The following is a 26758-nucleotide window of genomic DNA, read 5'->3' on the forward strand; positions in this document are numbered from 1 at the left end:
CTACAGATTGGGAAAACTCTTTACCAACCCTACATCTGATAAAGGGCTAATATCCAATATATACCTAGAACTCAAGAAGTTAGAGTACAGAGGACCAAATAACCCTATTAAAAACTGGGGAACAGGTCCAACCATTTGCCTAGGAATTTCATAAGTTCATTCTTTTTAATAGCTGAGTAGTACTCCATTGTGTAAATGTACCACATTTTTTGTATTCATTCCTCTGTTGAGGGGCATCTGGGTTGTTTCCAGCTTCTGGCTATTATAAATAAGGCTGCTATGAACATAGTGGAGCATGTGTCTTTCTTATCATCCTGAGTGAGGTAACCCAATCACAAAAGAACTCAAATGATATGTTCTCACTGATAAGTGGATATTAGCCCAGAAACTTAGAATACCCAAGATATAAGATACAATTTGCGAAACACATGAAACTCAAGAAGAACGAAGACCAAAGTGTGGACACTTTGCCCCTTCTTAGAATTGGGAAAAAAACACCCATGGAAGGAGTTACAGAGACAAAGTTTGGAGCTGAGACAAAAGGATGGACCATCTAGAGACTGCCATATCCAGGGATCCATCCCATAATCAGCCTCCAAATGCCGACACCATTGCATACACTAGCAAGATTTTGCTGAAAGGACCCTGATATAGCTGTCTCTTGTGAGACAATGCCGGGGCCTAGCAAACACAGAAGTGGATGCTCACAGTCAGCTATTGAATGGATCACAGGGCCCCCAATGGAGGAGCTAGAGAAAGTATCCAAGGAGCTAAAGGGAACTGCAACCCTATAGGTGGAACAACAATATGAACTAACCAGTACCCGGAGCTCTTGTCTCTAGCTGCATATTATCAAAAGATGGCCTAGTCAGCCATCACTGGAAAGAGAGGCCCATTGGTCATGCAAACTGTATATGCCCCAGTACAGGGGAACACCAGGGCCAAAAAGTGGGAGTGGGTGGGCAGGGGAGTGGTGGGGAGGATATGGGGGACTTTTGGGATAGCATTGGAAATGTAAATGAGGAAAATACCTAATAAAAAATATTTAAAAAGAAAAAAAAACTGGGGAATAGAGCTAAACAAGGAATTATCAACTGAGGAATCTCAAATGGCCAAGAAGCAACTTAAGAAATGTTCAACATCCTTAGTCATCAGGGGAATGCAAATCAAAACAACCCTGAGATTCCACCTCACATCAGTCAGAATGGCTTAGATCACAAACTCAGGTGGCAGCAGATGCTGGTGAAGATGTGGAGAAAGAGGAAAACTCCTCCATTGCTGGTGGGATTGCAAGCTTGTACAACCACTCTGGAAATTAGTCTGGCGGTTCCTCAGAAAATTGGACATAGGACTACTGGAGGATCCAGCAATACCATTCCTGGGCATATACCCAAAAGATGCTCCAACATAATATGTGTAGCTCTGAATTTTTCTGTTGTTGCTAGGATCTGAACCCAGGCCCTACAAAAGCAGCAATGCTCTTGGCCATTTAGTTGTCTCTCCAGCCCTGCAGAGGGTTGAGCTGCCTAGATTGTGCTCTGGATGCTCTGTTGAAAGTGGACTGTGGGGATCAAGTTGGATGTGCTGAGTGGTGGGTGAATTATGGGTCCTTCAGAATGGTCCACATAATTCTCTCATTGTAGTTTGTACTGAATGAACTTGGTTAGTAGAAATCTATTAAGTAACTAGCCTTCATCAGATATGGCTTGTTAAAATATAATTTTAAGAACAAGTAAATGTAGCCGAGTTTAGTTCTAGCAAGGAACAATTGGTGAGTCAGACAGCACTCAAGCAAACTGGACAGTTCTTAAGAGATAAAGTTCTTAGAGATGAGAAAGGGAGGCCTGGCAAGTTAGTCCTTAGAGGAGCTAGCACAAAGTTGCCCTTCAAAAGTCTTTATTAGGAGAAGGTGCTGAGACCATGGGAGTCGCTGGCAGGCCTTCAGGTAGGAGGGCATTAAAACATAAATGGGGTCAGAAACATAAAGAAACTTCTCTCTCTCTAACACCCCGAGAGGAGTGAAAGAGCCACTGTGACAGGCCAGGGGCAGAGAAGGGAGCCTTCAGAGGACTCTGAACACAGGAAATACCAGACTTCGAGCTTTTAGGGGCCGGTAGGAACTTGCACACTGTGTATTTTGGGGTGTAATAGCCGAATGTGACACAGGACAGAGGAGCCAGGCACCATGGATCAGCGGCTCAGTTACTCTTCAGTTGCTGTGGTACAATACCCTGGCAAACGGTTTATTTCTGATTTGTTTGACATACAGCCCCTCAATGTGGGGAGGATAGCAGAGAGCCTAATGCCAGCCTCTTAGGAAGCAGAGTGACTATATCTCATCTGCACATAGGAAGTGAGGCCATGAAACCTCAGAGCCTGTTGCCAGTGATGTACTTCTTCCAGCAAGGTGCCCCTTCTAAAGGCTCCCTAACATTCTCAGCACACGAACTAGGGACCAGGTATTCAAATGCATGAGCCTGTGCTGGGGGTGGAGGAAGAGGACACACATATTTCATAGTCAAACCACAACAGCTGGGTACTGTTAGATCATAGCACACCAAGGGAAGAGCTGCAGGGACAGACCCATGACCTAACATGGAGCATGGAGATCAAGTACAGAAATAGCACATCTGGCTACAGCAATACCTTAGCTTCTTTGGACCTATTCTGATCAGTTGGCTGCTTGTAATTCGGTTAGGTTTGGCTGCATTACCAAAAACACATACTTTATGTTAGGTTTTACTTGCCAAGTGAGTTGGCAGTTGATAATGTGGGACCTCAAAGTATAGAAATAGTCTTAGGTCATACTTGATTTAGTACAGTGTAACATACACACAATGATATGCCAATGATCTCTATCATATCTGTGAAGTACAATATAAAATTTATTTTACTTTCATTAGTTTTTTATTATATATATTTTTATTTATTATTATATTTTACTTTTACCTGAAAGGTAACTCTTTGGGAGACTTTTTTAAAAATACTTATCTCTGTATATGTCTTCATGTCTTCATGCTATTTATAGTGCTGACCTTACAATAACTGCTTCACATTTTCTGTTGATTTCCATTTAGTCTCTATTTGCCTACATGTCATGCTAGCCATAGGTTCATGAAGTAGCATAGGTTAGTCATCTTTCTGTTATAAGAAAATGTCTGGGATAATTTGTTAGGAGAAAAAAATGGGAGAATGGTGCTAGAGAAATGGCTCAGCAATTAAGAGTACCTGATGCAGAGGACCTGAGTTCGTTTCCCAGCACCCACGTGTCGTGGCTCACAAATAGCAGCAGCTCCAGATCCTGGTGACCCCCCCCCACACACACACACGTGCACGTGCACATGCACACACATACAGGTTTGCTTAGGCTCATGGTCTAGGGGTCTTCACCTTTCCTCTGTGCCTCTGGTACACACGGTGGACTACGTGGTAGAGCAAACTGGGCAGAACAAACTGCTCACCTCATGGCTGAAGCAGAAGAGGAAGAGGAAGGCTTCGGGTGCTGTTCAGTTGCCAGAGGGGCAGCCTTGCATGCAAGAAGTCCTGGGTTTAATTCCCAATACCACATAAACCACATGGTGACACAATCCTGTAATCCTAACAAACTGGAAGTTAGAGGCAGGAGACTCATAAATAGCTATGTAGCTAGTTTGAGGCCAGGGTCTGACAATTCATTTCAGATGACAGAAGCACTTCCCACTTGTTCCCACACTGCCAGTGGCCACAGTATCTCTAGTAGAAGCATGGCATATTCTAGGCCTTTTACAGATGGACCTCTGGAGGCCAGTCAGTGTCTAAGCCATAGCTTAGGAGGCAAGGAGCTGAGTGTTAGAAAGGACCATCGGGCCTAGCAAACACAGAAGTGGATGTTCACAGTCAGCTATTGGATGGAACACAGGGCCCCCAATGGAGGAACTAGAGAAAGTACCCAAGGAGCTAAAGGAGTCTCCAACCCTATAGGTGGAACAACAATATGAACTAACCAGTACCCCGGAGCTCCTGTCTCTAGCTGCATATGTATCAGAAGATGGCCTAGTCGGCCATCACTGGAAAGAGAGGCCCATTGGTCTTGCAAACTTTAGATGCTTCAGTATAGGGGAACACCAGGGCCAAGAAGTGGGAGTGGGTGGGTAGGGGAGTGGTGGGGAGGGTATGGGGGACTTTTGGGATAGCATTGGAAATGTAAATGAGGAAAATACCTAATAAAAAAATAAAAAAAAAAAGAAAGGAACATCGGTACTGCAGACATACCCTTTGCTAATTCACTTAGTCATAAAGCTTAGTCTTGATATATAGTATTGACACATATGAATATAACTATATTTCAAGGAATATTTAATTAATACATATTTCAAAATAGGAAATATAAGTGATTTAAACGTTTTTACTTTATTTTCAATTTGCTGCTTAAGTATTCTAGCTAATTGAGAAAATTATGAAGAAGACCTTTTGCGGGCATTAGAAAATGAAATTTGGGGATGTCTAATATTAAAGGAGCTGCTTTTTGTCTTCTCTTTTAAAGCTGATTCTGACCTGGAGCCTGCGTCTGAGTTAGGAGGAGATTTGTTGAAGCTTTACCTGAGTCAGCACTACCCTGACATTGACATTTGTGTTGATGGGAGGAGCTTCCGAGCCCACAGGTGGGGACTGATGGATCTGCTGGTGTGACATAGGTTCAGAGAAGAGTGGGTGGTTTTCCAGCACATTCCTGCAGACATAGGGCTCCACAGCAGCTGTTCAGGGTCAGAATCTGGCAGAGGAGAAGCTGGCCACCAGACAGGGCTTCATGCCTGCAGGCTCACATATGCACAAGTTTCAGTCTGAGCAAATCTGCTCAAATCCATGTGAACCTAAGATGTCATCAGAAGAAAGTGTTCTGCCTAAAATAGGTTTAAAATTCATGTTAACAGAAAATGTAGTTATGCAGTTTTTAGTTTTTATGGGCATTATAGTAATATTTGTATTACTATACTAATAAGCATGTAATAAACTAATTTCTACATTAATAGCATATATTGTATTGGATACACTTTGGCTCAAATTCTGTGCTTCTGAATAGAGGATGTTTATGAATAACATTGATTAGGAGGTCTGATGCTACAATGTATTTAAAAATATAGTCTGTGCTTTAGACTTGACTGCTGAGATAGCTCAGGGTTTTTAGATTTCAAATTAAAGCCTACCCACTGTTTTGGTCATGCTCTTTTAGTTGTCAAGTACCTAAAATCTACTTAACAGAAGAAAAAAATTAACAAGAAATAGAAATAGTTTGTTGGAACTGGAGGGAAAGAAACATAGGCAGGTCTCAGCTGTGGATGAGAAACAGCCAGAAGTCTGAGGAACCAGACAGTTCTCCCTCCACGCTTCAAATAGGAAGGTTGATAGGAAGTTCCTCTGTGCGCACCTACAGAGGATGAAGCAGACTCTGCTGTGGTTGTGTGTGTGTGTGTGTGTGTGTGTAAGCAGGCTTGTATGCATGTTAGGGTGCACATGTGTGTGGAGGCCCACATTGAGATCAGGTGTCTTCCTTGACCACTTTCCATTCTGAGGCAGAGTTTTTGGCTGAACCCAAAACTTGCCAATCGTGGTCCCTAGGGTTCACCTACCTCTGCCTCAGAAGTGCTTGCATTAGAGACAGAAGCCATGGCTACTTGCTTTTTATATGGGCTCTGGGGGAAACCACAGACTTTAGTCCTTATCTTTGTATGGCAAGCACTTTATCTACTGAGCAGCCTCCACCCAAGAAGCAATGTTGAAGACTCCATAGCAGTAGTTTTAGAATACAGGAATACCTCCTAAACTCAGAAATCCTACCGATTGTCCAGTTAATTGTGACAACAATGCAGTAAGGAGACTGTTTACTGCTCAGAATTTGGTGATACATATTAATATTTTCCTAAGTTATATCATCATCATCATCAAAGTTTAGCTACATAGCCCTAGCTGGCCTCAACCTCACAATTCTCTTACCTCAGTATCCTGAGTGCTGACCTAACAGACATACATAACTATACTTAGCACTTTCCTAATTCTTAAGAAATTTTCATTATTATATCAAAATACAGAACTTGGTAGAGATTAGACAATATGTTTTACATGTCATATTATACATTTATTAAACTGTGAGGGGTGTGTGTGTATGTTTGTCTGCCTGTCTGCATGACTGCCTGTTTGCCTGTCTGTATTTTGCCAACAGTATTTTAAATTTTTACTTCATTTTGTAGCAGATTTTTTCTTGAGGCCACATGAGCACTGAAGTTGTGCTAATCGGACCCTTAAGCCGCCGCTGCCACAGAGGAAAGGCACAGCCTCATGACCGTGAACATTTGCAGCTTGTCCTCAGTGCTTACCTGTGGCCATTCCCCTTTGTGCCTTAGACTGGACTAAGTGGACTAAGAGAGTAATTTCAGGAGCTAGAACTAGAATATTAGGTTTTTGAGTCACCAGGTAGACACCAGGAGCTGAACTTAGGTCCTCTGGAAGAGCAACAAGTGCTCTTAAGCGTCGAGCTGTCTCTCCAGCCCCGGGGCTCCTCAGCCTGCTAACTCAGTGGCCCTCCAATGCAGTTCCTCATGTTGCAGTGACCCTAACCATAACATTATTTTGCACTACTTCATAACTGCAGTTTGGCTACTGTTATAAATCATAATGTAAATATTTTTGGAGATAAAGGTTTGCCAAAGGAGTTGTGACCCCCCAGGTTGAGAGCCACTGTCCTAGAGTGTTAGATGTAGTTTTCATTTATGGTTTAGTTTTGTTCATCTTGTGGTAAAAAGGAAATCTGGATTAATAGAAAAGCAATTTCCTAAGGAGATATTTTAAAATATGACCTATTTTGCTACCTTGTTTTGCATATTATGATAGTAAATTCTGCATCATATTATCTTTCTGGTTCAAATTTGAACTTTAGTTCATAGTAGTTCTGTTAAATTCAAAGAATTGAGACAAATAGCTCAGAAAATACACATTTGTGAGTAGACCATGTCTTTATCTCTGTCCTCCTCATCCCCAGCACTTCTGCCCTAGTCAGAAGTGAAGGGAGTTTTACTAAGGATGGAAGGCGGCAGGTAAGTCCGGTGGTCTCAGAGCTCCCCACTCGTTACTCAGGTTCTCTTACTGACACTGTTCTCAGTGCTAAGCAGCAGAATGCTGCTGATTTATGGAGCTCAGCTGCATCAGTCTCCTGCCTCGACTCCACTTGATTACTTGATGAGTCCTAGCTACATACTGAGCATTTCTGTTTGCTCCTATTTTCTCCTGGCACCTCAAAGCTATGCTATACCCCAACAGCTACCGCCAAACAACCACTCTGTTGCTGCCCTCCCGTTTTAAAATGCCATTTATTTTAATGTTTGTTAAGACAAACTGAATGTTACACTTTGAAGGTAATTTATTTTCTGAGTCACATTAAGATTCTATCATATTGCCTTATTGAAAAATCAAAGCAGTGATTCCTAATTTTAGCTTCATGACACTCAGGATCTGGTATTTTCTTATCAGTGTTTGGTATTATATTACTAGACATTCATTGTTGAATTGTAATGTTGTCCAGTCCTTCTTTAAGATTAGTGAGTTATACAGTACCAGAAGCTCAGTGAGTTACTCTGGGCTAGGCCACCATCTATGCATCTTTGGGTACATTAGCCAAAAGCCTTTCAGAAGTAGCAGGCTTTAGTGAGTTGGTCTTTCTGAATCTGTATTCTGATTTCAGCATTTACTAATAGTGGGCAAGTTCTTTAATCTCTTGAGTCTAAATTTCTTCATCTGTAAAAGTAAAAATAGTAATAATAGTAAGTATAGAACAAGAGGCAGTATGAACTGAATCAGATATTCACAAGAAACCACATCTCTGTGTGGCTAGCATATTGTAACACTTTGAACCAAATGTTAGTTGCTCTACATACACACTAGACGTCTGGAGAAGTATAGCATCGTCTGGGACACCTCCCTCTCTACCGCAGACGGCAGGTATGCGACAAGACAAAGAAGGTGTAAGGTGGCTATAAGCCTAAGATATTTATCTGATTCTTCACAGAATAAATTTGCTATTCCCTGTCTTTACAGGATTTATACTTAATGATATAGTTATATATACTTAATGAACTAATTATAAGATTTCTCATTACAAAAGAAGGTTATTAGCATCTTAGTATTGTTTTATTAATGGTGGTTTGTCAACGTGAGAGGCTTAAAATAATGCTAAGATAGGCAAGCAATAGACGAAAAGAGGGGAAATCCTTAGTGCCACTAGCCTTCGAGGAGGTTGTGAAGGGGAGCTAAAAGCAAGAAGAAGCACTAGGTGTCTGAAACAAAGAAGGCACGCAGACCACAGACTGCTGAGCTCTGCTTCAAGCCTCCAGGTGCCCTCTGGAGAACTTGCTGGCCGCATCCAGCTTAGTGCACTTGCCCAGCAGATCATTTTCTACTGAGCCTTACCTCTGTCCTAAGTTTGTACTTTCCAGAAAAACAAATTTGGCTTAGTGATAAATTCCAGAGTGATTTTCACCTCCAGTGTAAAGGTGAACTGTAAATACTACTGCCTGTGTTTAAAGAAGGAAGCTTTGAGCTTTCCTGGTCATACTCTCTTCAAACTCCAATGGAGGTCATGAAGGAGATCACCAGGGATCTCAGAGCAGTAACACTTTAAATGTTTAGGGGTGAGCCAGCAGACTTGTGGCCCTCTGTCCTACCCAGTAAAGCTCTGTGAAGTTGACAAAAAAGTTCGTACCTTCCAAAAATTACTTGGGTATATTCCCATATACCCATCCCATTTGGATTGTCATTTTGATGTCATAAATTGATAAATACTGTACAATCCAGCAATATGTAGAATATAAAAAGTTGCCATTCCAGGGGCATCTGAGGTGGGTGCTTTGAATATATAATTAGGGAATGGGCACTTAGAGCCTGCTGTTGAGTTCAGTTAACAATATAAAGTATAGTGAGAGCTGCTGAGATATAGCCAGTACCACACTCAGATGAATTCACCAAGGTTTTTAAACCCATTTTTCATTTTAGAGAAATTTGAGCTAGAAATGATGATAAATACATGTATCATTCTTGCAAGAAGAGCTCTGATTAGTGAATCCTTTTTAAAGAAAGATTGGCCTTATAGTGAAAGACAAAACTTGTGAGGGACCTTTATGAGGTGCTATGGATGGAACCCAGAGCTCTGCCACTGAGCTACCTTTCCACCCTGCACGTTCATTCCACGTAATTATCTATGATGCCTGTGATGTGCCAGCTTGTTTTAAAATCCTAATACATTAGATTAGTTTAGTTTAGTTTAGTTTCTTTGAGACAAGGTTTCTCTGTGTAGCCCAGGCTGCTCTGGAACTTGCCCTGTAGAGCAGGCTGGCCTTGAACTCACAGAGATCCGCCGGTCTTTGCCTCCCTAGTGCTGAGAGTAAAGTCATGTGCCACCACCATGCAGCTAGTTTTGGTTAATCAACTGTGAATTTGGCTATATTGTATCATTAGATAGGGCCTTTATTGTACTTTACAATTTAACTTTAAAAGGCTATTCCATGAAAGCTGCAATCAAAACATAGTCTCTAAAATATTTGTCACGAAGTAGAGTGCATAATGGTGACGTTTTCAGAAAGTGTCTGCACTCGTCTGGGTTTGAGCCTTAATCAGTTATGTGGAGCTAAATAAAGCAAGAGCTACTTTCCCCACCTCCCTCCCTTAAAGCAGGAAGACTTAAAAGTTATCTCCTCGGGAGCCCTTTCTGAGCAATGCAGGCCATTGTTCTGCATGGAGTGTGAATCTAGTTCAGCTAGCATCAGGCAGTGTGGACTGCCATTGTCCTGAAGCAGCAGCAAGGGGGAAATGAGGGCATCTGGGTACAGCCAGAAGCAGCGTAGTCAGTTGAGATCAAATTTAGTCAAAAGAAGAAAATAGTTTCTGACATGTTGGAAACTAAAAAGGATGTTTCAAAGATTCTTAATATACCATGCCATCCACAGCACCGTTAACTGGAGGCAGATGTCCTAATTAAAAAGGAATCTTTTCTAAGTTTCTATTTTAAGGTCAGAGTAATCACTTATGCCTCGTACGCTTTTAATGCTTTCTCTGGAGAGAGCTAGCATGCTGTGAGAGTTCAAATCTTGTGGTGCAGACGCAGGGTTAGATTGGATAGCAGGAGGTATGCACAGTAACTTTGAGAGAGCATCGGGGGAAGCCAGAGAAGCCTGGGGCTTGTCGGACTCCAGCACTGAGCTGACCTTGGAAGAAGGAATGAATGGCCTGCATGCTGCTACATGTGTCTGGGGACAGCCCCACAAGGTTCTTGGAAAATGTTGAAGCAATCATCCATCAGAAAAGCCCATCGCCCAGATATTTAGAGGCACCTTTCTCCTCCACTCTGCTCGGTTATGGCAAGAATGACTCATGAGGAGGTGGCTCTGGGATCAGTGTGCCTTAGACTTCAGAGTGCTGTTACACAAGTCAGTGGTCAGAGGCATTCTCATGACTGTCCACACAAAAGTCATGACATGCTGTGTATTTGTGTAACTTTACTATTAGGCTTAGCCAGATAAATGGTATCGATTAGAATGTTAGAATTCTAATGGTATTATTCATTAAGGCTTTTTGATGGATTGGGCATGGTGGTAGATTGCAATTAGATATAACTAATTGCAGCACTCAGGTGACTGAGGCAGGAGAGTCACCAGCTGTTCATATCCCATCTAAACCAGCCAGTTCAAGATAATCCTAAGAAACTTAGTCAAACCTGTCTCAAAAACTATTCTGTAACAGTTCGATGCACACTCATAGACGGTGTGCTGCTGAGACTGAGGTCCATAAGGGATAAGGGTGACACACACAGAGTAGGATAGTGCACACATAGGCTGTACAGTGAGATTACTGTAGGAGAATAGCCAGGGCAGGTGTCTTGAAGGGCTGCCCAGTGCACTGCTAACCTTGGTCATCTCTGAAGGCTGGGGTTGAAGTAAAAAGGGGCAAATGAGGAACTTAAGACCTCGTTTATACAGTTCAGTGGCGAACTTCTACAGACATCTTAGAATTTAAAATCTTGCTTTTGACTTTCCTTGCTTTAGGAAGGAATCACAAACTGTAATGTTTGTAATCTGTCCATGTAGACTCAGTCACACTTTACAGATTCTACCTTTAGTCTACCTTAATGCTTCGTTGTTGTTGTTGTTTTGTTTGTTTGTTTTGAGATAAAGTCCTGCTCTGTAATCCTGGCTGACTGATCTGAGTTCTCTATGTACAGTGGCCTCAACCTTGTCTCTCTTCCTGGGTCTGCCTTTCCAATGCTTGGGTTACAGGTATGCACCCCATGCCTGGCTTCTGTATTAAAACAGAATTCTTAGATCAGTGATTTGATCCTGTGAGTCTTTTTTTCCTTTCCCTACGTGTGTGTGTGTGTGTGTGTGTGTGTGTGTGTGTGTGTTTCATTTTCTTACATGTGTGGTTCATGTAGGTATACTTGGGAAGGTCAGAAGTCAACCTCGAGTATCTTCCTCTGCTGCCATCCATCTTATATTCTTTTAAAATTACATTTATTAGTGTGGATGTGCATGTGTGCATGCCATGGCATGTTAGTAGAGATCATAAGACAGTCTGTGAGAGCCAAGTCCCTCCTTACACCATGTCAGTCCTAGAGACTGAATTTAAGTCATCAACCTTGGCAGCAGTGTCTTTACCTGCCGAGACATCTTGCCATCCCTCCACATTGTGTTTTGAGACAGCTCTCTCACTGAACCTGAAACTTTTCATTTTAAGTAGTCAGGCTGAACTGCAAAGTGTATAGTCTACTGTTTATGTCTCCCCAGCCCTCTAAATACACCAGTTTACAGGTGTGCTCCACTATGTCTTGCCAGAATAGGGCATTAGACCCCTGGGACTGAAGTTATAGATGTTTGTGAGCCACCATGTGGGTGGTGGGAATCAAATCTGGGTCCTCTGGAAGAAGAGTCAGTTCTGAACCACTGAGCGTCTCTGCAGGAAGTGTGGGTGCTGGTAACCCACACTCAGGCCTTACATGTGCACACCAAGCACTTTATCCATTGAGCCTTCCTCCCAGCATCTTTTCCCAAGAGAGAATTTAGAAGCTAAGGGTTTTCCTCTTGTCAGTGCTTTAGCCAAGGGACACACATTTTGTTTTGTTCTAGGGGCTTGTGGGTTTTGAGATGGGGTCTCACTTTGTAGCCCTGGCTGGCCTGGAACTCACAGAGACCCACCTGCCTTTCTCTTGAGTGATGGGATTAAAGGTGTATGTCACTGGGTCTGATGAGGCATTGCATTTTTAAAACTAAACCTGTGTTTCCTGAGTTTTTATAGTTCTTCTTTACCAATGAACTGTGTTGAGCTTCCAAGTATTAGGGGATTTTTCACTATAAATCCATCACTGCTTGTGAAGAGAAAGATAAATGTTTAGTTAGATGAAAGTTTTAAAAGAAGAACACATAATAAATATCTGTTGTAATTTCCTTTTGTGTAATGATTTTAATAGATTTTTGAAGATATGTTTTTGTGGTGATTGTTTTTAGAAAATGTATAACTTGTGATTATGAGGTAATTTTCTTCTTACATAGAGAAACTTTATCTTAGGGAGTATAAAAGGGGTTAAGAGAAAAAAATAAAGGGCTGGAGCCTTCCTTTGCTTTAACCACTCAGTCAGTGTGTGTGTGTGTGTGTGTGTGTGTGTGTGTGTGTGTGTGTAGATGTGTAAGCCATCGCCAGTGTGTCCTCCCCTCCCTGCTCTTCTCCACAGGCCCTGCCCACAGTCCACCAGAGCGCAACACTGTTCTGTATGTAGGACTCAATGCTGCAGTCACAGTACTTAGAGTAAAACCCAATACAGATAAACTCAGCGGGAATTTGGGAATAAATAGTTAATTAATATTTTATTTGAAAAGACAGGAAAATTAAAAAATCTCTCTTTTCATTTCTTCAGGCCTAGAATATAGCCTTTGTCAAATGTAACTGCAGAGAATTCAGAATTAGAGCTTAAAACCTCTATTGAAAAGTCTGTCTTTAAAAAATTCATTTACAGTGATTTCCACCTCTTTGCCTTTTTGTAAAATTTATTTTTATTTTATGTGTATCAGTGTTTGGCTTACATGTATGTATGTGTACCTGGTGCCCACAGGATGTCAGATGCCCTGGAACTGGAGCCATGTATAGTTGTCAGCTGCTTTGTGAGTTTGGGAACTTATTTACGGCCTGTACAAGAGCAGCCAATGCTTTCAACCATCAAGCCGTCTCTACAGCCCTTTCTTTTCTTGTTGCTGTTTCTTCTGCAAGTTGCTAAGTTATACAAGGCTGTATTTCAACAGTGCTAGCAGCATGTCACCAACAGAGATCCATCTCTCATTCCTCTAACCCACAATAAGAGCACCTCCGCTCTTACGCCTCCATTTGTAGATGATGATTTTGTAGTTTTGTAAATATAAAGAGCTTTTAACAGAACAGTTTAAGTGATAATAAGGGCACTGTAATTTGTGTTTTACTGGACTGAACTTGCTTACTCCCTTTGTGTTTAGAGACAGAATCTCATGAGGTAGCTAAGTTGACTTGGATCCCCGTGCCTCAGCTTTCCACATGTAGGATTACAGGTGCATGTTATCAAGACTGGCTTTTGAATTAATGTTTTAAACAAACAATGTGTAGGTGTAACTGTTTATATTTTTTGTTACAGGTATTCTATCAGTCAGTAAAAACAAGACAAATAGGATGTTTAAAGAGGTGGAAATGAAAATTTTGTAAGATCTCCATTTGCACAGCATGTAAATACTCACCTGTTTCCATCCTCTCTCTTCAGGGCCATTTTAAGTGCCAGGTCGAGTTATTTTGCTGCAATGCTGAGTGGCTGCTGGGCTGAAAGCTCCCAAGAGTGTATTACTCTTCAAGGGTGAGTAAGCATAATGTTTCATGAGTCAGCGTGACTATAGAAGATTACAGATGATACACACAGCATTCTTCCTGCGTTCAGAAAAAACATATCTTAGATGGTAGAACTTCAGAACTGACGTTTTTTCTAAAGCTAAAGGCAGAGGATCACTTAGTAATCAAGGTCTTATCTGAATCTGCTCAGGCCCTGAAACAGAGCCGAGAGACTGCAGCACCACACACCGGTTCTCACACTTGTGAAGGCTGAGAGATCATCAAGGCTTCCTTAGCTTGTGGACAGCTGCTCCCTGTGTCTCGTGGGGCGTTTGCCATTTGTCTTGTCTGAAAGGATTTCTGTGGTATCTCTCCAAACACTACTCTGTCCTATCCAGGCTCCAGCCTCTGCTTAATTTAAGCTTATCTCTTTCCAGTGGCCTCCTCTCTGTGCTGAAGGCTGGAGCTTCAGCGTCTGATCTGGGGAGGACACAGTCAGTTCCTGGTGCACACATGCATAGTGCACACATTCCGATTAAGGGATATTTTAACTGTCAGGCTTAAAGCTTCATTATCCTGTGGGTAAGAGGAGTTAAAAGGCATACCTGCTGGTGACCTATGTTACCACTGTTGAAATACAGCGTGAGGGGGCTGGAGAAAAGCTCAGTGGTTAGAGACCTTCTTGCTCTCCACAGGACCCTATGAGAGTTCCCAGATGTTTGGACAGCTTACAGATGCCTGCAACTCCAGCTATGGGGATCTGCTGTCCTCTTCTGGACTTCATGGGTACCAGCACATATAGACATAAATAAAAAATTTAATCTCAAAAAAACCCCAAACAAACAAATAAACAAACAACCCAACTTGAAAGACCTGTCTGCCAGACTGATGATGTTTTCCTTTGAGAATGGAAGAGGTTGAACTTGCAGAAGCCACATATCTTCAGGAGTGGCTGCTTTGTGTTAATTTTAGAAACTGGTTTAGGGCCTGTTTCATATGCTTTAGACATCTACTTTTAAAACTGTCAATATATCCTATTAAAACTGAATTCAATGAGAATTCAAATTAAGGAATAATACTAGTTTGATTTAAAATCTAACTTTTGTACATGCCTTTTTATTTTTATGTCTCTCAGAGTTCTCTTAGAATGAAGCAACTAGAATTTCTATGATCTATTCATTGTGAACCGTTCTTGTATATTTTATGCAGATTTTTAGATATTAAATAAGTCTATGACATTGTTACAGAATGTAAAGTCCAATTTTTAAAAAAATGTTTATATAGAGCCAGGCGTGGTGGCACACACCTTTAATCCCAGCACTCGGGAGGCAGAGGCAGGCAGATTTCTGAGTTCAAGGCCAGCCTGGTCTACAGAGTGAGTTCCAGGACAGCCAGGCCTACACAGAGAAACCCTGTCTTGAAAAACAAAAAACAAAACAAAACAAAAAAAGTTTATATTGATTCTTTGGGACTTCTACATAATGCACTCCGATCACACGCACTTCCCAATTCTTCCATGACTACCGCCAACCCTTGTGGCCTCCCCACCAAAAAAGTAAAAATAAAAATAAAGGTAAGCTGGGCGGTGGTGGTGCACGCCTTTAATCCCAGCATTTGGGAGCAGAGGCAGGCGGATTTCTGAGTTCGAGGCCAGCCTGGTCTACAGAGTGAGTCCCAGGTCAGCCAGGGCTACACAGAGAAACCCTGTCTCGAAAAACAAACAAACAAACAAACAAACAAAAAACATAAACAAATAAAGGTAAACAAGATCAAGCTGTCTTATCTGTCTACTCAATGGAGCACGGTCACACTCTCAGATAGAACTGAGTCCTTCCCCTCCTTGGTCCCCACCAGAAGCCATCAACTGTGGAGAGCTACACTTCAGTATCCTCATCGCACTTTTTTTTTCCTTTTCCATTTTTTATTAGGTATTTAGCTCATTTACATTTCCAATGCTATACCAAAAGTCCCCCATACCCACCCACCCCCACTCCCCTACCCACCCACTCCCCCTTTTTGGCCCTGGTGTTCCCCTGTACTGGGGCATATAAAGTTTGCCTGTCCAATAGGCCTCTCTTTCCAGTGATGGCTGACTAGGCCATCTTTTGATACATATGCAGCTAGAGTCAAGAGCTCCGGGGTACTGGTTAGTTCATAATGTTGTTCCACCTATAGGGTTGCAGATCCCTTTAGCTTCTTGGGTACTTTCTCTAGCTCCTCCATTGGGAGCCCTGTGATCCATCCATTAGCTGACTGTGAGCATCCACTTCTGTGTTTGCTAGGCCCTGGCATAGTCTCACAAGAGACAGCTACATCTGGGTCCTTTCGATAAAATCTTGCTAGTGTATGCAATGGTGTCAGCGTTTGGATGCTGATTATGGGGTGGATCCCTGGATATGGCAGTCTCTACATGGTCCACACTTCAGTCTTCATTTTTCTTGAGTTTCATGTGTTTAGGAAATTGTATCTTATATCTTGGGTATCCTAGGTTTTGGGCTAATATCCACTTATCAGTGAGTACATATTGTGTGAGTTCCTTTGTGAATGTGTTACCTCACTCAGGATGATGCCCTCCAGGTCCATCCATTTGGCTAGGAATTTCATAAATTCATTCTTTTTAATAGCTGAGTAGTACTCCATTGTGTAGATGTACCACATTTTCTGTATCCATTCCTCTGTTGAGGGGCATCTGGGTTCTTTCCAGCTTCTGGCTATTATAAATAAGGCTGCTATGAACATAGTGGAGCATGTGTCCTTCTTACCAGTTGGGACATCTTCTGGATATATGCCCAGGAGAGGTATTGCGGGATCCTCCGGTAGTACTATGTCCAATTTTCTGAGGAACCGCCAGACTGATTTCCAGAGTGGTTGTACAAGCTTGCAAAAAGCATATTGATAAAGGGATTCTTCATCAAAGGAAAGTAATTTATAGAGTGTACATGTCTAATTTTTTTCCTATAACAAATCTTAAAATTTCATGTAGGTTGGTGGCAGTTTCAACTAGCTAGATCATATCAAGGGTATCTTTGTTTCTCTCTGTCCTCAGCAAATGTATAACAATTATACTTTATTCTTTCTGTGTCTCCCCACATTCACCATGCTCTTTAGTGTTTGGAGTCAGTCTTTCAGATATAGAAGAAAGATTCACATGTTGAAATGATTAAAAACACAATCAGAGAAGTTAAATGTCTTCCCAGGCTTATACAATTATATCAGATATGAATCACATTTATTGATTCTTTTTTAAAACGTTCTTTAATTGAAAAAGGTTGTTTGTTTGTTGGGTATTTTTTGATATAATATGTTCTGGAGTTCCCCTCCCCCAGTTTTCCCACACTTCCCCACTCAACACGACTTCATGCCCTCTTTTTCCTTTGTCTTTAGAAAATAAACAAAAACCCAAAATAAAACAGAAGAAACACACGCACAAAAACAAGACCTATAAAAACATAAAACCCGAAGCTATATCTACAAACAAGAGAACAAAAAATGCCCAAAGCAATACCAGACAAAAAAAAAAAGTCTATAAAAATTACTATCAAAAAAAAAAAAAACCCAAAGAGGACCAAAGCTCTAGAGACTCTATCCCACTTGCACACCTGCCTTGACTACCAGAGAGCCTAGACTCACTCACATCGCAGTGGTTGGAGTAAGAATGACCCTCATGGGCTCACAGGTTAAGTTGAATGCTTAATCACCCAACCACTGAGGAGTACAAGAACTCTTGTGATACTGTTAGAAAGATTAGGAGGTGTGGCCTTGTTGAAGGAGGTGTGTCACTGGTGCTGAGCCCAAGTCAGGCCCAGTGTTTGCCTCCACACCTGCCAGCCTGATTGTCTCTGTGTCTCTCCCTCGATCTCTGTCTGTCTTTGTCTTTCTCTCTCTGTCTCTCCCTTCTTCTCTCTCCGTGTGTGTGTGTGGGGGGGGGGGCGGGGGGGATGTAGCTCTCAGCTATGCTCCAGCACCTGCCTGTATGCTACCAAACTCCCCACCATGATGAAAATGAACTAAACCTCTAAAACTATAAGCAAACCTCCAACTAAATGCTTTCTTTCATTAAAAAAGTGTACACACACCATTGAGTTTGTTTGAACTGCTAGACTACCCTTAAATGTGGTAAATATACCCAGTGAGACTATTGGAGAAATCAATTGTTTCTTTGTATGCTGGTGTAGGTTGCAGATAGCTGCTTGGTTAGGGGTGGACACTCATGTCCCCTTCTCTGCCTTAGCACTGAGAGTCCGTCTGGTTTAGCTGTGCAGGTCCTATGCATGCTATCAGTCTCTATGAATTCACATGTGCATCTCTTCTGTTATATCTGAAGGATAATGTTTCCTTGGAGTCATCCATTCCTGCTGACTCCTTCAGCCTTTCTGCCTTCTGTTCCACATAGATCCCCAAGCCTTGTGGGAGGGGTTCAATGAAGTCATCCCATTTAGGACTGAGTGTTCCAAAGTCTGTCACTGCATATTATCCAGTTGGGAGTTTTTGTGTTAGTTGCCATCTACAAGAGGAAGCTTCTCTGATGATGGTTGAGCTAGGCACTAATCTATGGTTAGAACAGCATCTGTTTCTTTAGCAGAATTATGATATTTGTTTGTCCCCTAGGCCCATGGCTTGTCTTATCTCAGGTTATTGGCCAGCCAAGCAGTATCAGGCATGGGTTCCATCTATGGACTAGGCCTTAAATCCAGGCAGATAGTGGTTGGTCACTCCCAAGACATTTGTGCCACTATTGCAGCAGTGCATCTTGCAGGCTGGTCACCAGTGTACAACATAGGGCTTGTAATTAATGGCTACCTTTCTCCTCTGGTAGCATGCAGAATACATTGTAGCACCGTAAACACTAGTCAGTAGGGATGAAGGCTCTAATTAAGCACAAGCTTGACTTGTCTGTGTTCAAATGAGGTAGATGAGAGTTGTCTTCAGTAATAGGGCCTTACCATCAGCTTGTGGAGAGCAGCCAAATAGCCACAATAGTTTGGAGTTTCCATGGGAGGAGGAAGGGGCTTCAGCCCACAACTCAGAATATAGCCCATTCCTGGCACTGGAGGTTTTGCTTGGTGACAAAGGTGTCTAGTTGGGCCATCATCTTCCCACTTACTTGGTGAATTCACTTAGACTTCTTTCAACTATGTATATATTTTAAGATGTTTTTACAGTAGTGGATTTCTGTGTGACTCCTCATAGCCCTTAGTGTTACTTGTCCTTGCCCATTTTTTCACCCACCTCTCCCACCCCATTTAACCCTCTCATTAGAGTGTCCCCATCCCCACATCTCTTCATAGCTGTATATTTTGTTTCCTTTTCTTTGGAAATCCTTCCCTCCTCCCTGTCCCTTACTCTATATCTAACCTCTTTGCTTATACAGTTTGTAACTTGCACATTGAAGGCTTAAAAGCTAGCCTCTGGATATAAGAGAAGACATCCAATGTTCATCTCTTTCGACTGGCTTACCTCACTCAGGACAGTTGTTTCTGGCACCAATCATTTACCTGCCAACTTTATATTTTCATTTTAACTGCTGATTATTTCATTGTATGAATGTACCACATTTTTGTTGCCCTACTTGTTTGTTGATGGATCTGTAGGCTCTTTCCAGTTGCTGCCTATTATGAGTAGAACAGCAACAAACATGTAGTATCATTCTTTGGGCATATGCCTAAGACTGGTGTGTTTGTCAGGGTTCTCTAGAGGAGCAAAACTGGTAGAATGATTATATACGTATATGGGATTTAGACTGGATTACAGGCTGGGGTCCTGTTAGTCCAACTGTGACTGTCTACCAATAGAAAGCACAAGAATCCAGCAGTTACTCCGTCCATGAAGGTGAGCGTCTCCTCTGGTCTTCCCACTGCAAATGACCTGGATTAAAGGTAGATCTTTTTCCTTCAAATGATTTAATTAAGAAAAATCCCGGGAGGATGAAGTCAAGTTGCTAGCAGAAATAGCCATCACCAGTGTTATAGCTGGATCTTTTGGTAGGTCTGTCCCCAGCTTCTGGAGGAGCTGTCACACTGATTTCCATGGTGGCTGTACACGTTTGTATTCCCACCAGCAATGAATTAGTTTCCCCCCTGCACCTCTCAAATCCTTGCTAGCATGAGCTGTCATTTGTTTTATTGATCTTGACCATTCTGACTAGTGACAAAATGGTGTCAAAATGTCTAAGTAGTTTTGATTTGCATTTCCCTGATAACTAAGGAGGTTGAGTATTTCTTTACATGTTTCTCAGCTATTCATCTTATGAGGACTCTGCTTAGTTTAATCTTTTGTGAACTCTCTACTTTGTTCTAAACCCTGCTTTTAAATAGGGTCATTTTTTGATGTCCAGTGTTTTGTTGTTGTTTATATATTACAGATATCAACCCTCTATTGGATACGTAATTGGTAAAGATCTTGCCCATTCTGTAGCCTGCCAGTTTGTTCGAATGGTGGTGTCCTTTGGCATGTAGAAGTTTTTCAGTTTCATGAGGTCTTTTTTATTAATTATTGTTCTCCATCTCTGTGATATTGGTGTTATGTTCAGAAAATCTTTTCCTGTGCCTGTTCCCCACTTTTCCTTCTATCAGATTCAGGACTCCAGGTATCTGGCCTTGTGTAGAGTTACGTTCTGTACAGAGTGATAAGCAGGGATTTATTTTCATTCCTCTGCATGCCATACCATTTGACCAGCACCATTTGTCATGTGAAGTTTTAGTTTATTTAAAAAAACAGAACAAAACAAAAACAAGGTGTCCATAAGCAAGTAGACTACATCTGCATCTTCAGTGTGATTCTGTTGATTAGTGACTGTTTTATCCAATACGATGCTGTTTTTATTACTCCAGCTCTGCTATACAATTTAAGATTGAGGATGGCAATGCTACTCCAGCAGTTCTTTTATTATTCGGGTGTGCTTTAGCTATCCTGGATTTTTTTTGTGTTTGTGTATGAAGTTTAGGATTATTTTTTCAATTTCTGTGAAGAATTGTGCTGGAATTTTGATTGGGAGTGCAGTGATCTGTAGGTTGGCTCGGTAGGGCAGCTGTCTGCAGCATGTTTGCTCTATCCATAAGATGGAGATCTTTCTGTGTTCCCATGTCTTCTTCAGTTCCTTTCTTCACTGTGTAAAAGTTTCACTATGCCAGGCTTTCACTTGTTTGGTTAGAGTTATCCCAGTATATCCTCCACACCCCAGTCTGCCTCAGTCTGTTTGTATGTAGGGAGGCTGCTGATTTTTGTGTTCATTTTGTATCCTGTTACTTTGTTGGAGTGTTTATCAGCTATAGAAGTTTCCTGGTGGGACTTTTAGAATCTTTCATGTATAAACTCATACTGTTCACAAAAAAAGATAATTTTATTTCTTTCTTTCCTATTTGCATCCCATTGACCTCATAGTACTCTAGCTAAGACACTAGCACTATATTAAACAGGTAAGGAGAGAGTGGACATACTTGTCTTATTCCTGATTTTTAGTAGAAATGCTTTGTGGTTTAATGATTCTTAATTTAGTATTCATTCCACAACAGTCACTGAGGAAATTGGAAGTCTTTCCATCCACAGCTCTTTTTTTTTTTTTAATTATTCTCTTGCTCTTTTTTTTGTTGGGTGTTTGTTCAAGTCTAGGTTTTTTTTTTTTTTTTTTTGAAACACTGACCCTAATAAGAGTCAGCAGGAAATATAGGATCCCTTCCCTCCCCCGGCCTGCCTCCACTAAAGCCACCACCACCATTGCTGTGGCTGGATGCTGGAAGAGTCCTCCCTGTTTGTGGACTCAGGATGACAGAGCAGCCTCCTTCTGTGGTTGTTGGGCTTGTGAACGCTGTAGTATCTTTTGGCTTTCCACGTCTCTAAATTGTTTTTCAACTATTTTGCGTACATGGCTCAGTGCACTCCCCTCTTTGCCTTTACAATTTTCCACTTGATATGGGGGTGTAATAACAACTTCTTCCATGACTACAATGTTTTTTTCTTGCCATTGACAGTCTTTAATGGTCTTGTGAATGGTCTGGAAGAGCTGTTGGCCCTCCAGGGAGACACCAGCGCTGATTGCATAGGCCTGGCTCAGCTTCTCCTCCTTTTCCGTCCGTGCTTTGCTGGCAAGCTTACTAACATTGAGTGAAGCTAGGGGAGGAGGGGTTTCTGTTCGATCATTAATTATTTCCACTTCTGAAACATACTGTAAGTTTATAAGCAAGATGTCTGCATGGTTGGGTTTTCCACTGGAAGAGGGACATTTTAGAGCCAGCATTTTGGACTGGTAGTCGAAGGCTACCACCTCACCTTGCAGCCGCTGCTCCTGGCACGTCCAGCACGACACCTGGCTTCCAAAGTGGCGGTGGCGGCGGCGGCAGCAGCGGCAACAGCAGCAGCGGGCAAAAACCCATCCACAGCTCTTGACTGCTTTAGAATATTCTTTCCAAATGTGTTAATGACTTTCAAACTCTGCCCTTAGAACCCCAAACCTCCTAGTAGGCATGTAAGATTGGAACTGGAGTTTAAAATCCTCAAAGTCTGTGTTCCTTTAACTCTAAACTGTTTTATTTTCTTCGAGACTTCTAAGTTTAGCATAAGGATACGAGCAAGAAGTTCTTATGCATCAGTGTTCCCCAGCCGTCCCTGTGACCTGGGAGGGTGAAACGCTCAGACCCAGCTTTCAGAGATGAGGTCTGTTCATGAGAAATCAGTGGGGAAGAACTAAGTGGCATCAACTACTGCTTATCTACTCTTACCTGCCACTCTCTGACCTTAATTTATGCTGGAAGTATTAGATATTTCCTATTAGATAGAATTTGGATATATCCAAATTCGAGCCCCTGGGCTTATACAAGTACTTTACCAACAGTCTTCCCAGCCCCTCTTCCTTTGTATAGATTAGAATGCAGTTATGTCTGCCTTTGCAGAAAGGACATGGTGTTTTCATGGTAGTTACTCAGAGATACAAGAGTCCTGTGATCATGATTTCACTTGTGCCTTAGAGTTGGAAGGAAATTCTAGTGAGAGAAACTAAAAAATACAATTGAGCCACAGACTAACACTTCCATAAGGAACTTCAAGCATTTCCATTTTTATGAATCAAAATCTTACAGAGGTTGCTTTTGGCTGTGAATTTGGAATTTGAGAACCACTACCTTAGACTATAAGCCTCTATATCTAGACTACAGCCTGCTTGTTAATAAATAATAAGCATAAATTGACAGAAAATGAACATATAGATGGGAGAATGAAGTCCTGTGTTTTCCTATCAACAAGCACAGGCACTTGAAACTTTGAAAAGCAGAGTTCAGATGGTTTGATTAGTCTGACCTTAGATGCTTCCTTTTTAACTGAGTACACTAATGTTCTTGTCTTCCATAACTGTTTGGTTACATTTAGCTGTAATAAATAGTGCTTTAAGTCTGCTCACTTAAGCTGGGCTATTTGACTAATTTGTTTTCTAGGTGGAGTCAATAGTGGTGGACAAGGAAACACAGCATGCGGTACACACTTAACACCAGTGATGTGTAGAGGATACAGGAGACACAGCCTGCAGTGCACACTCACAGCACTGCTGTGTAAGAGATACAGTAGGCACAGCCTGCAGTGCACACTCACAGCACTGCTGTGTGAGGGATATAAGTGGTTCAAGTGTAGAAAATGCGGAAGTTCATTTGTGTCAGAAAGCTTTGGAGAGAACTGGAGGTGTGTGATAAAGAGCTGTATAAGAAGCTGAGAAATTTGGACTCTGTGGGCTTGTGAAACTCTCTGTGTGGGACACTATAAAAGATTTGCTGTGTCTTGCAAAATTCTTGTAATAGCAGTGTAGGTAATGGAATGCAAGTGGATTTCAGGCAGAAAGTGGGGTGAGAAGACACTTTCTTCCTATGGATCCGAGAAAGTCAAACGGTATATAACCTTTGGCCCACAACAGGAAGCGGAGAGAGGAGAGAGGGGAGAGAGAGGCTGGGTCTGGGCATATGAAATCTCAAAGCCCACCCACAGTGGTTCCAACAAAACCACACCTTCTACTTCTTCCTAAACACTCCATCAACTGGGAACCAAACATTCAAATGTATGAGCCTCAGGGCCGTTCTCTTTCAGACCACTACAGGTCTTACTTTGGCATCTAGGTGAGTATGAGTAAGAGTTTTCAGTGGTAGGGAATGACTTAGAGTGAGCAATCTGTATTCAAACCATAGCTGAGGTCATCACGTCAGCATCAGTGAATCCTATACTTAAACACATGTGTAAATTCTGAAGTCATGTTTTTATTCTTTCACCTAGTCAGGACAACAGCCAAGCTAGACCCTCTGATAAGTTGTAATTAAGGAATTTCTATAGCAAGGGCTCTTCTAATGAACAAAGGTGTTCATTTTAAGTAAATCTGAAGTCTGTTTATCAAAGGTGCTGAGGAGAGATTGTGTGTATAAAAGCCACCTCTCAAGTCCCCTCTAACTTAAGAAGTCTGGAAGAAGATGCAGAAAAATCTTTTGACAGAAATCAAAATCCTTTTATGATGAGAAGTCCTGGATAGACTAAGGATACAAGAGATGTGTGTTCAGATCAATGCTTGAAGTCTTAGCTAGAGCAGGAAGACAGCTGAAGGAGATGAAAGGATATAGATTAAAAGGGAGAAGTCAACGTGTCCTTACTTGCAGACAATATGATGTTTTACATAATGACTCTAAGGACTCCATGGAGAAACTTCTACAGCTGATAAATACTTTGAGCAGTGTACTAGAATATCTCACAAAAATCTGTAGCCTTCCTATAGACACATGACAGTCTGAGAAAGAATTCAGGAAAACAATAACTTTACAATAGCCTAAAAGAAACATCTCATGGTAACTAATGAAGCATGTGAAAGACTTGTATAATATAAACTTTAAAGCATTGAAGAGAGAAATTAAAGAAGATAGTAAAAGATGGATGTTCATGCACTGGTAGGATTAATTTAGTTTAAAAAAAAAAAAGAAAAGCCATGCTATCAAAAAGAAACCTATAGATTCAGCACAGCCCCCATAAACTTTTTTTTTTTTTGATTTTTCGAGACAGGGTTTCTCTGTGTAGCCCTTGGCTGTCTTGGAACTCACTCTGTAGACCAGGCTGGCCTCGAACTCAGAAATCCACCTGCTTCTGCCTCCGGAGTGCTGGGACTAAAGGCGTGCGCCACCACGCCTGGCTTCCCCATAAACATTTACACACAATTCTTCACAGAAATTGAGAAGATAATCTTTAACTTTATATAGAATTGTGCACACACACACACACACACACACACACACACACACACACACACAGAGGTTAGCTGGAATAAAATAATACTGAGAAATAAAAGCACCGTTGGAGTTAGCACCATCCCCAACTTCAAGTTGTCCTCAGAACTGTACTAATAAAAATAGCATTGTATTGGTATAAAAAAAAAAAAACATTGATCAGTGTAATTGGAATAGAAAGCCTGGGCCTCATAACACACTGGAGAATAGACAGTGTCTTCAACAAATGGTGCTGGTCAAACTGGATGGCTGCATGTAGAAGAATGCAGGGAGATCCACACTTATCATCATATTCAAAACCAATGCCAAGCAGATCAGAGCCCTCAACATCATATCAGATGCCCTGAATCTCAGAAGAGAATGTAGGGAATAGGCTTGAACTCATTGGCCCAGGAAAGTACTGTCTGAACAGGTTCCTCAGAGCGTGGGCACTAAGACCAACAATAAATGGGGCCTCGTGAGACTCTAAAGCAAAGGACACTTTCCTTTGAGGAAAGAGTCAACCTACTAGATGGCAAAGGATCTTTACAAATTATACATCTAACAAAGTTAGTATTTAGAATATACAAACAAAAAGCAAAAAAGCTGAATACCAAGAAAACAAATAACCCAATTTAAAAATGGAGTATAGAGCTAAAGAGAGAGACCTCTTTACTGCAAATGGCTGAGAAATACTTTTAAAATGTTGAATATCCTTACCCACCAGGGAAACACAAACTAAAACCACACTGAGATTACATTTCATCTCACTCAGAATAGCCAAGGTTAACAGAACAAATGACAGTTCATGCTGGTAAGGATTTGGGGCAAAAGGAACCCTTACCCATTGCTGGTGGGAGCACAAACTTTGTCAGCCAGTATGGGAATCAGTATGGTGTTTCCTCAAAAAGCTGAAAATAAATCTACCAAAAGATCCAGCTATACAGTTCTGGCATATACCCAAAAGACTTCATCTAACAACAGACACACTTACTTGCTCATCTATGCTAACTGCTGCTCTACTCATAATTGCCCAAAACTGAGACAGCCTGGATCCACAGCTAATGAGTGGGTAATGAAACACGGTACACAAAGGGATAGGATTCAAATGAAGTTTGCTGGTAGCTGGGCGGAACTAGAAACAGCCATCTTGAGTGAGGGAACATAGACCCAGAAAGACAAACATTGTATGTTTTCCCTCATGTGTGGATGTTGGCATTTATGCTTTAGATATGTGTGCTTCATTTAGAGTCCCACAGACATTAGGGAGCTAGCAAGGGACCAGGTGGGATAGAGGGATAGAGGGGGTATAGAATATGGGTTTATAAATAGATAACTGGGAAGGTAGAACAGGGGGCTTAAAGAGTCAGGGATAGGAGGACAGGGTACATGCAGAATATGGGGAGGGATAGCTAACACCAAAGACTTTTGAAAAGCCAAATGCAACCTACTGTTGTAGAAGCTTCCATATATATATATATATATATATATATATATATATATATATACACATACATACATATACATATAAAAGGACTTTTAAAAGACTCACCATATAATGAGGAAGACAGTATCCCAGCTAGATACCATATGATGCCAAATAAAAGTCCCAGTACTGCAAAGGGGTCATGTGATTTTTGTGTCTTTCCCCAAAGGAGTCCCTTAGACTTCCCTAGACACTAAAGGAT

The 26758-nt window shown here is 41.5% G+C and overlaps 1 protein-coding gene, 1 long non-coding RNA gene and 1 pseudogene across 3 annotated transcripts in view; 1 reads left to right on the top strand and 2 right to left on the bottom strand.

Annotated features, from left to right (window-relative positions):
• Btbd8 (BTB (POZ) domain containing 8) overlaps positions 1-26758 on the top strand; it is a 74631-nt gene that overhangs the window by 18986 nt on the left and 28887 nt on the right. Inside the window, exons 4-5 of the mRNA NM_001378266.2 lie at positions 4523-4640; positions 13793-13882. Coding sequence (NP_001365195.1) covers positions 4523-4640; positions 13793-13882 — 208 coding nt within the window. The remainder of the gene's footprint in view (positions 1-4522; positions 4641-13792; positions 13883-26758) is intronic.
• On the bottom strand, positions 4617-14644 carry Gm33885. Of its 2 annotated transcripts, none has more exons than XR_389496.4 (3): positions 14104-14644; positions 13770-13953; positions 4617-4850 (listed from the first exon to the last, which is right to left on the bottom strand). It is a non-coding gene; the product is annotated as a predicted gene, 33885 (long non-coding RNA). The 2 variants fall into 2 exon arrangements; XR_389495.4 differs by having other exon boundaries at positions 4617-4880.
• Gm9727 (predicted gene 9727) lies at positions 21411-22217 on the bottom strand (annotated as a pseudogene).

This window comes from Mus musculus, chromosome 5, assembly GCF_000001635.26.
Source record: "Mus musculus strain C57BL/6J chromosome 5, GRCm38.p6 C57BL/6J".
Classification (NCBI taxonomy): Eukaryota; Metazoa; Chordata; class Mammalia; order Rodentia; family Muridae; genus Mus; species Mus musculus.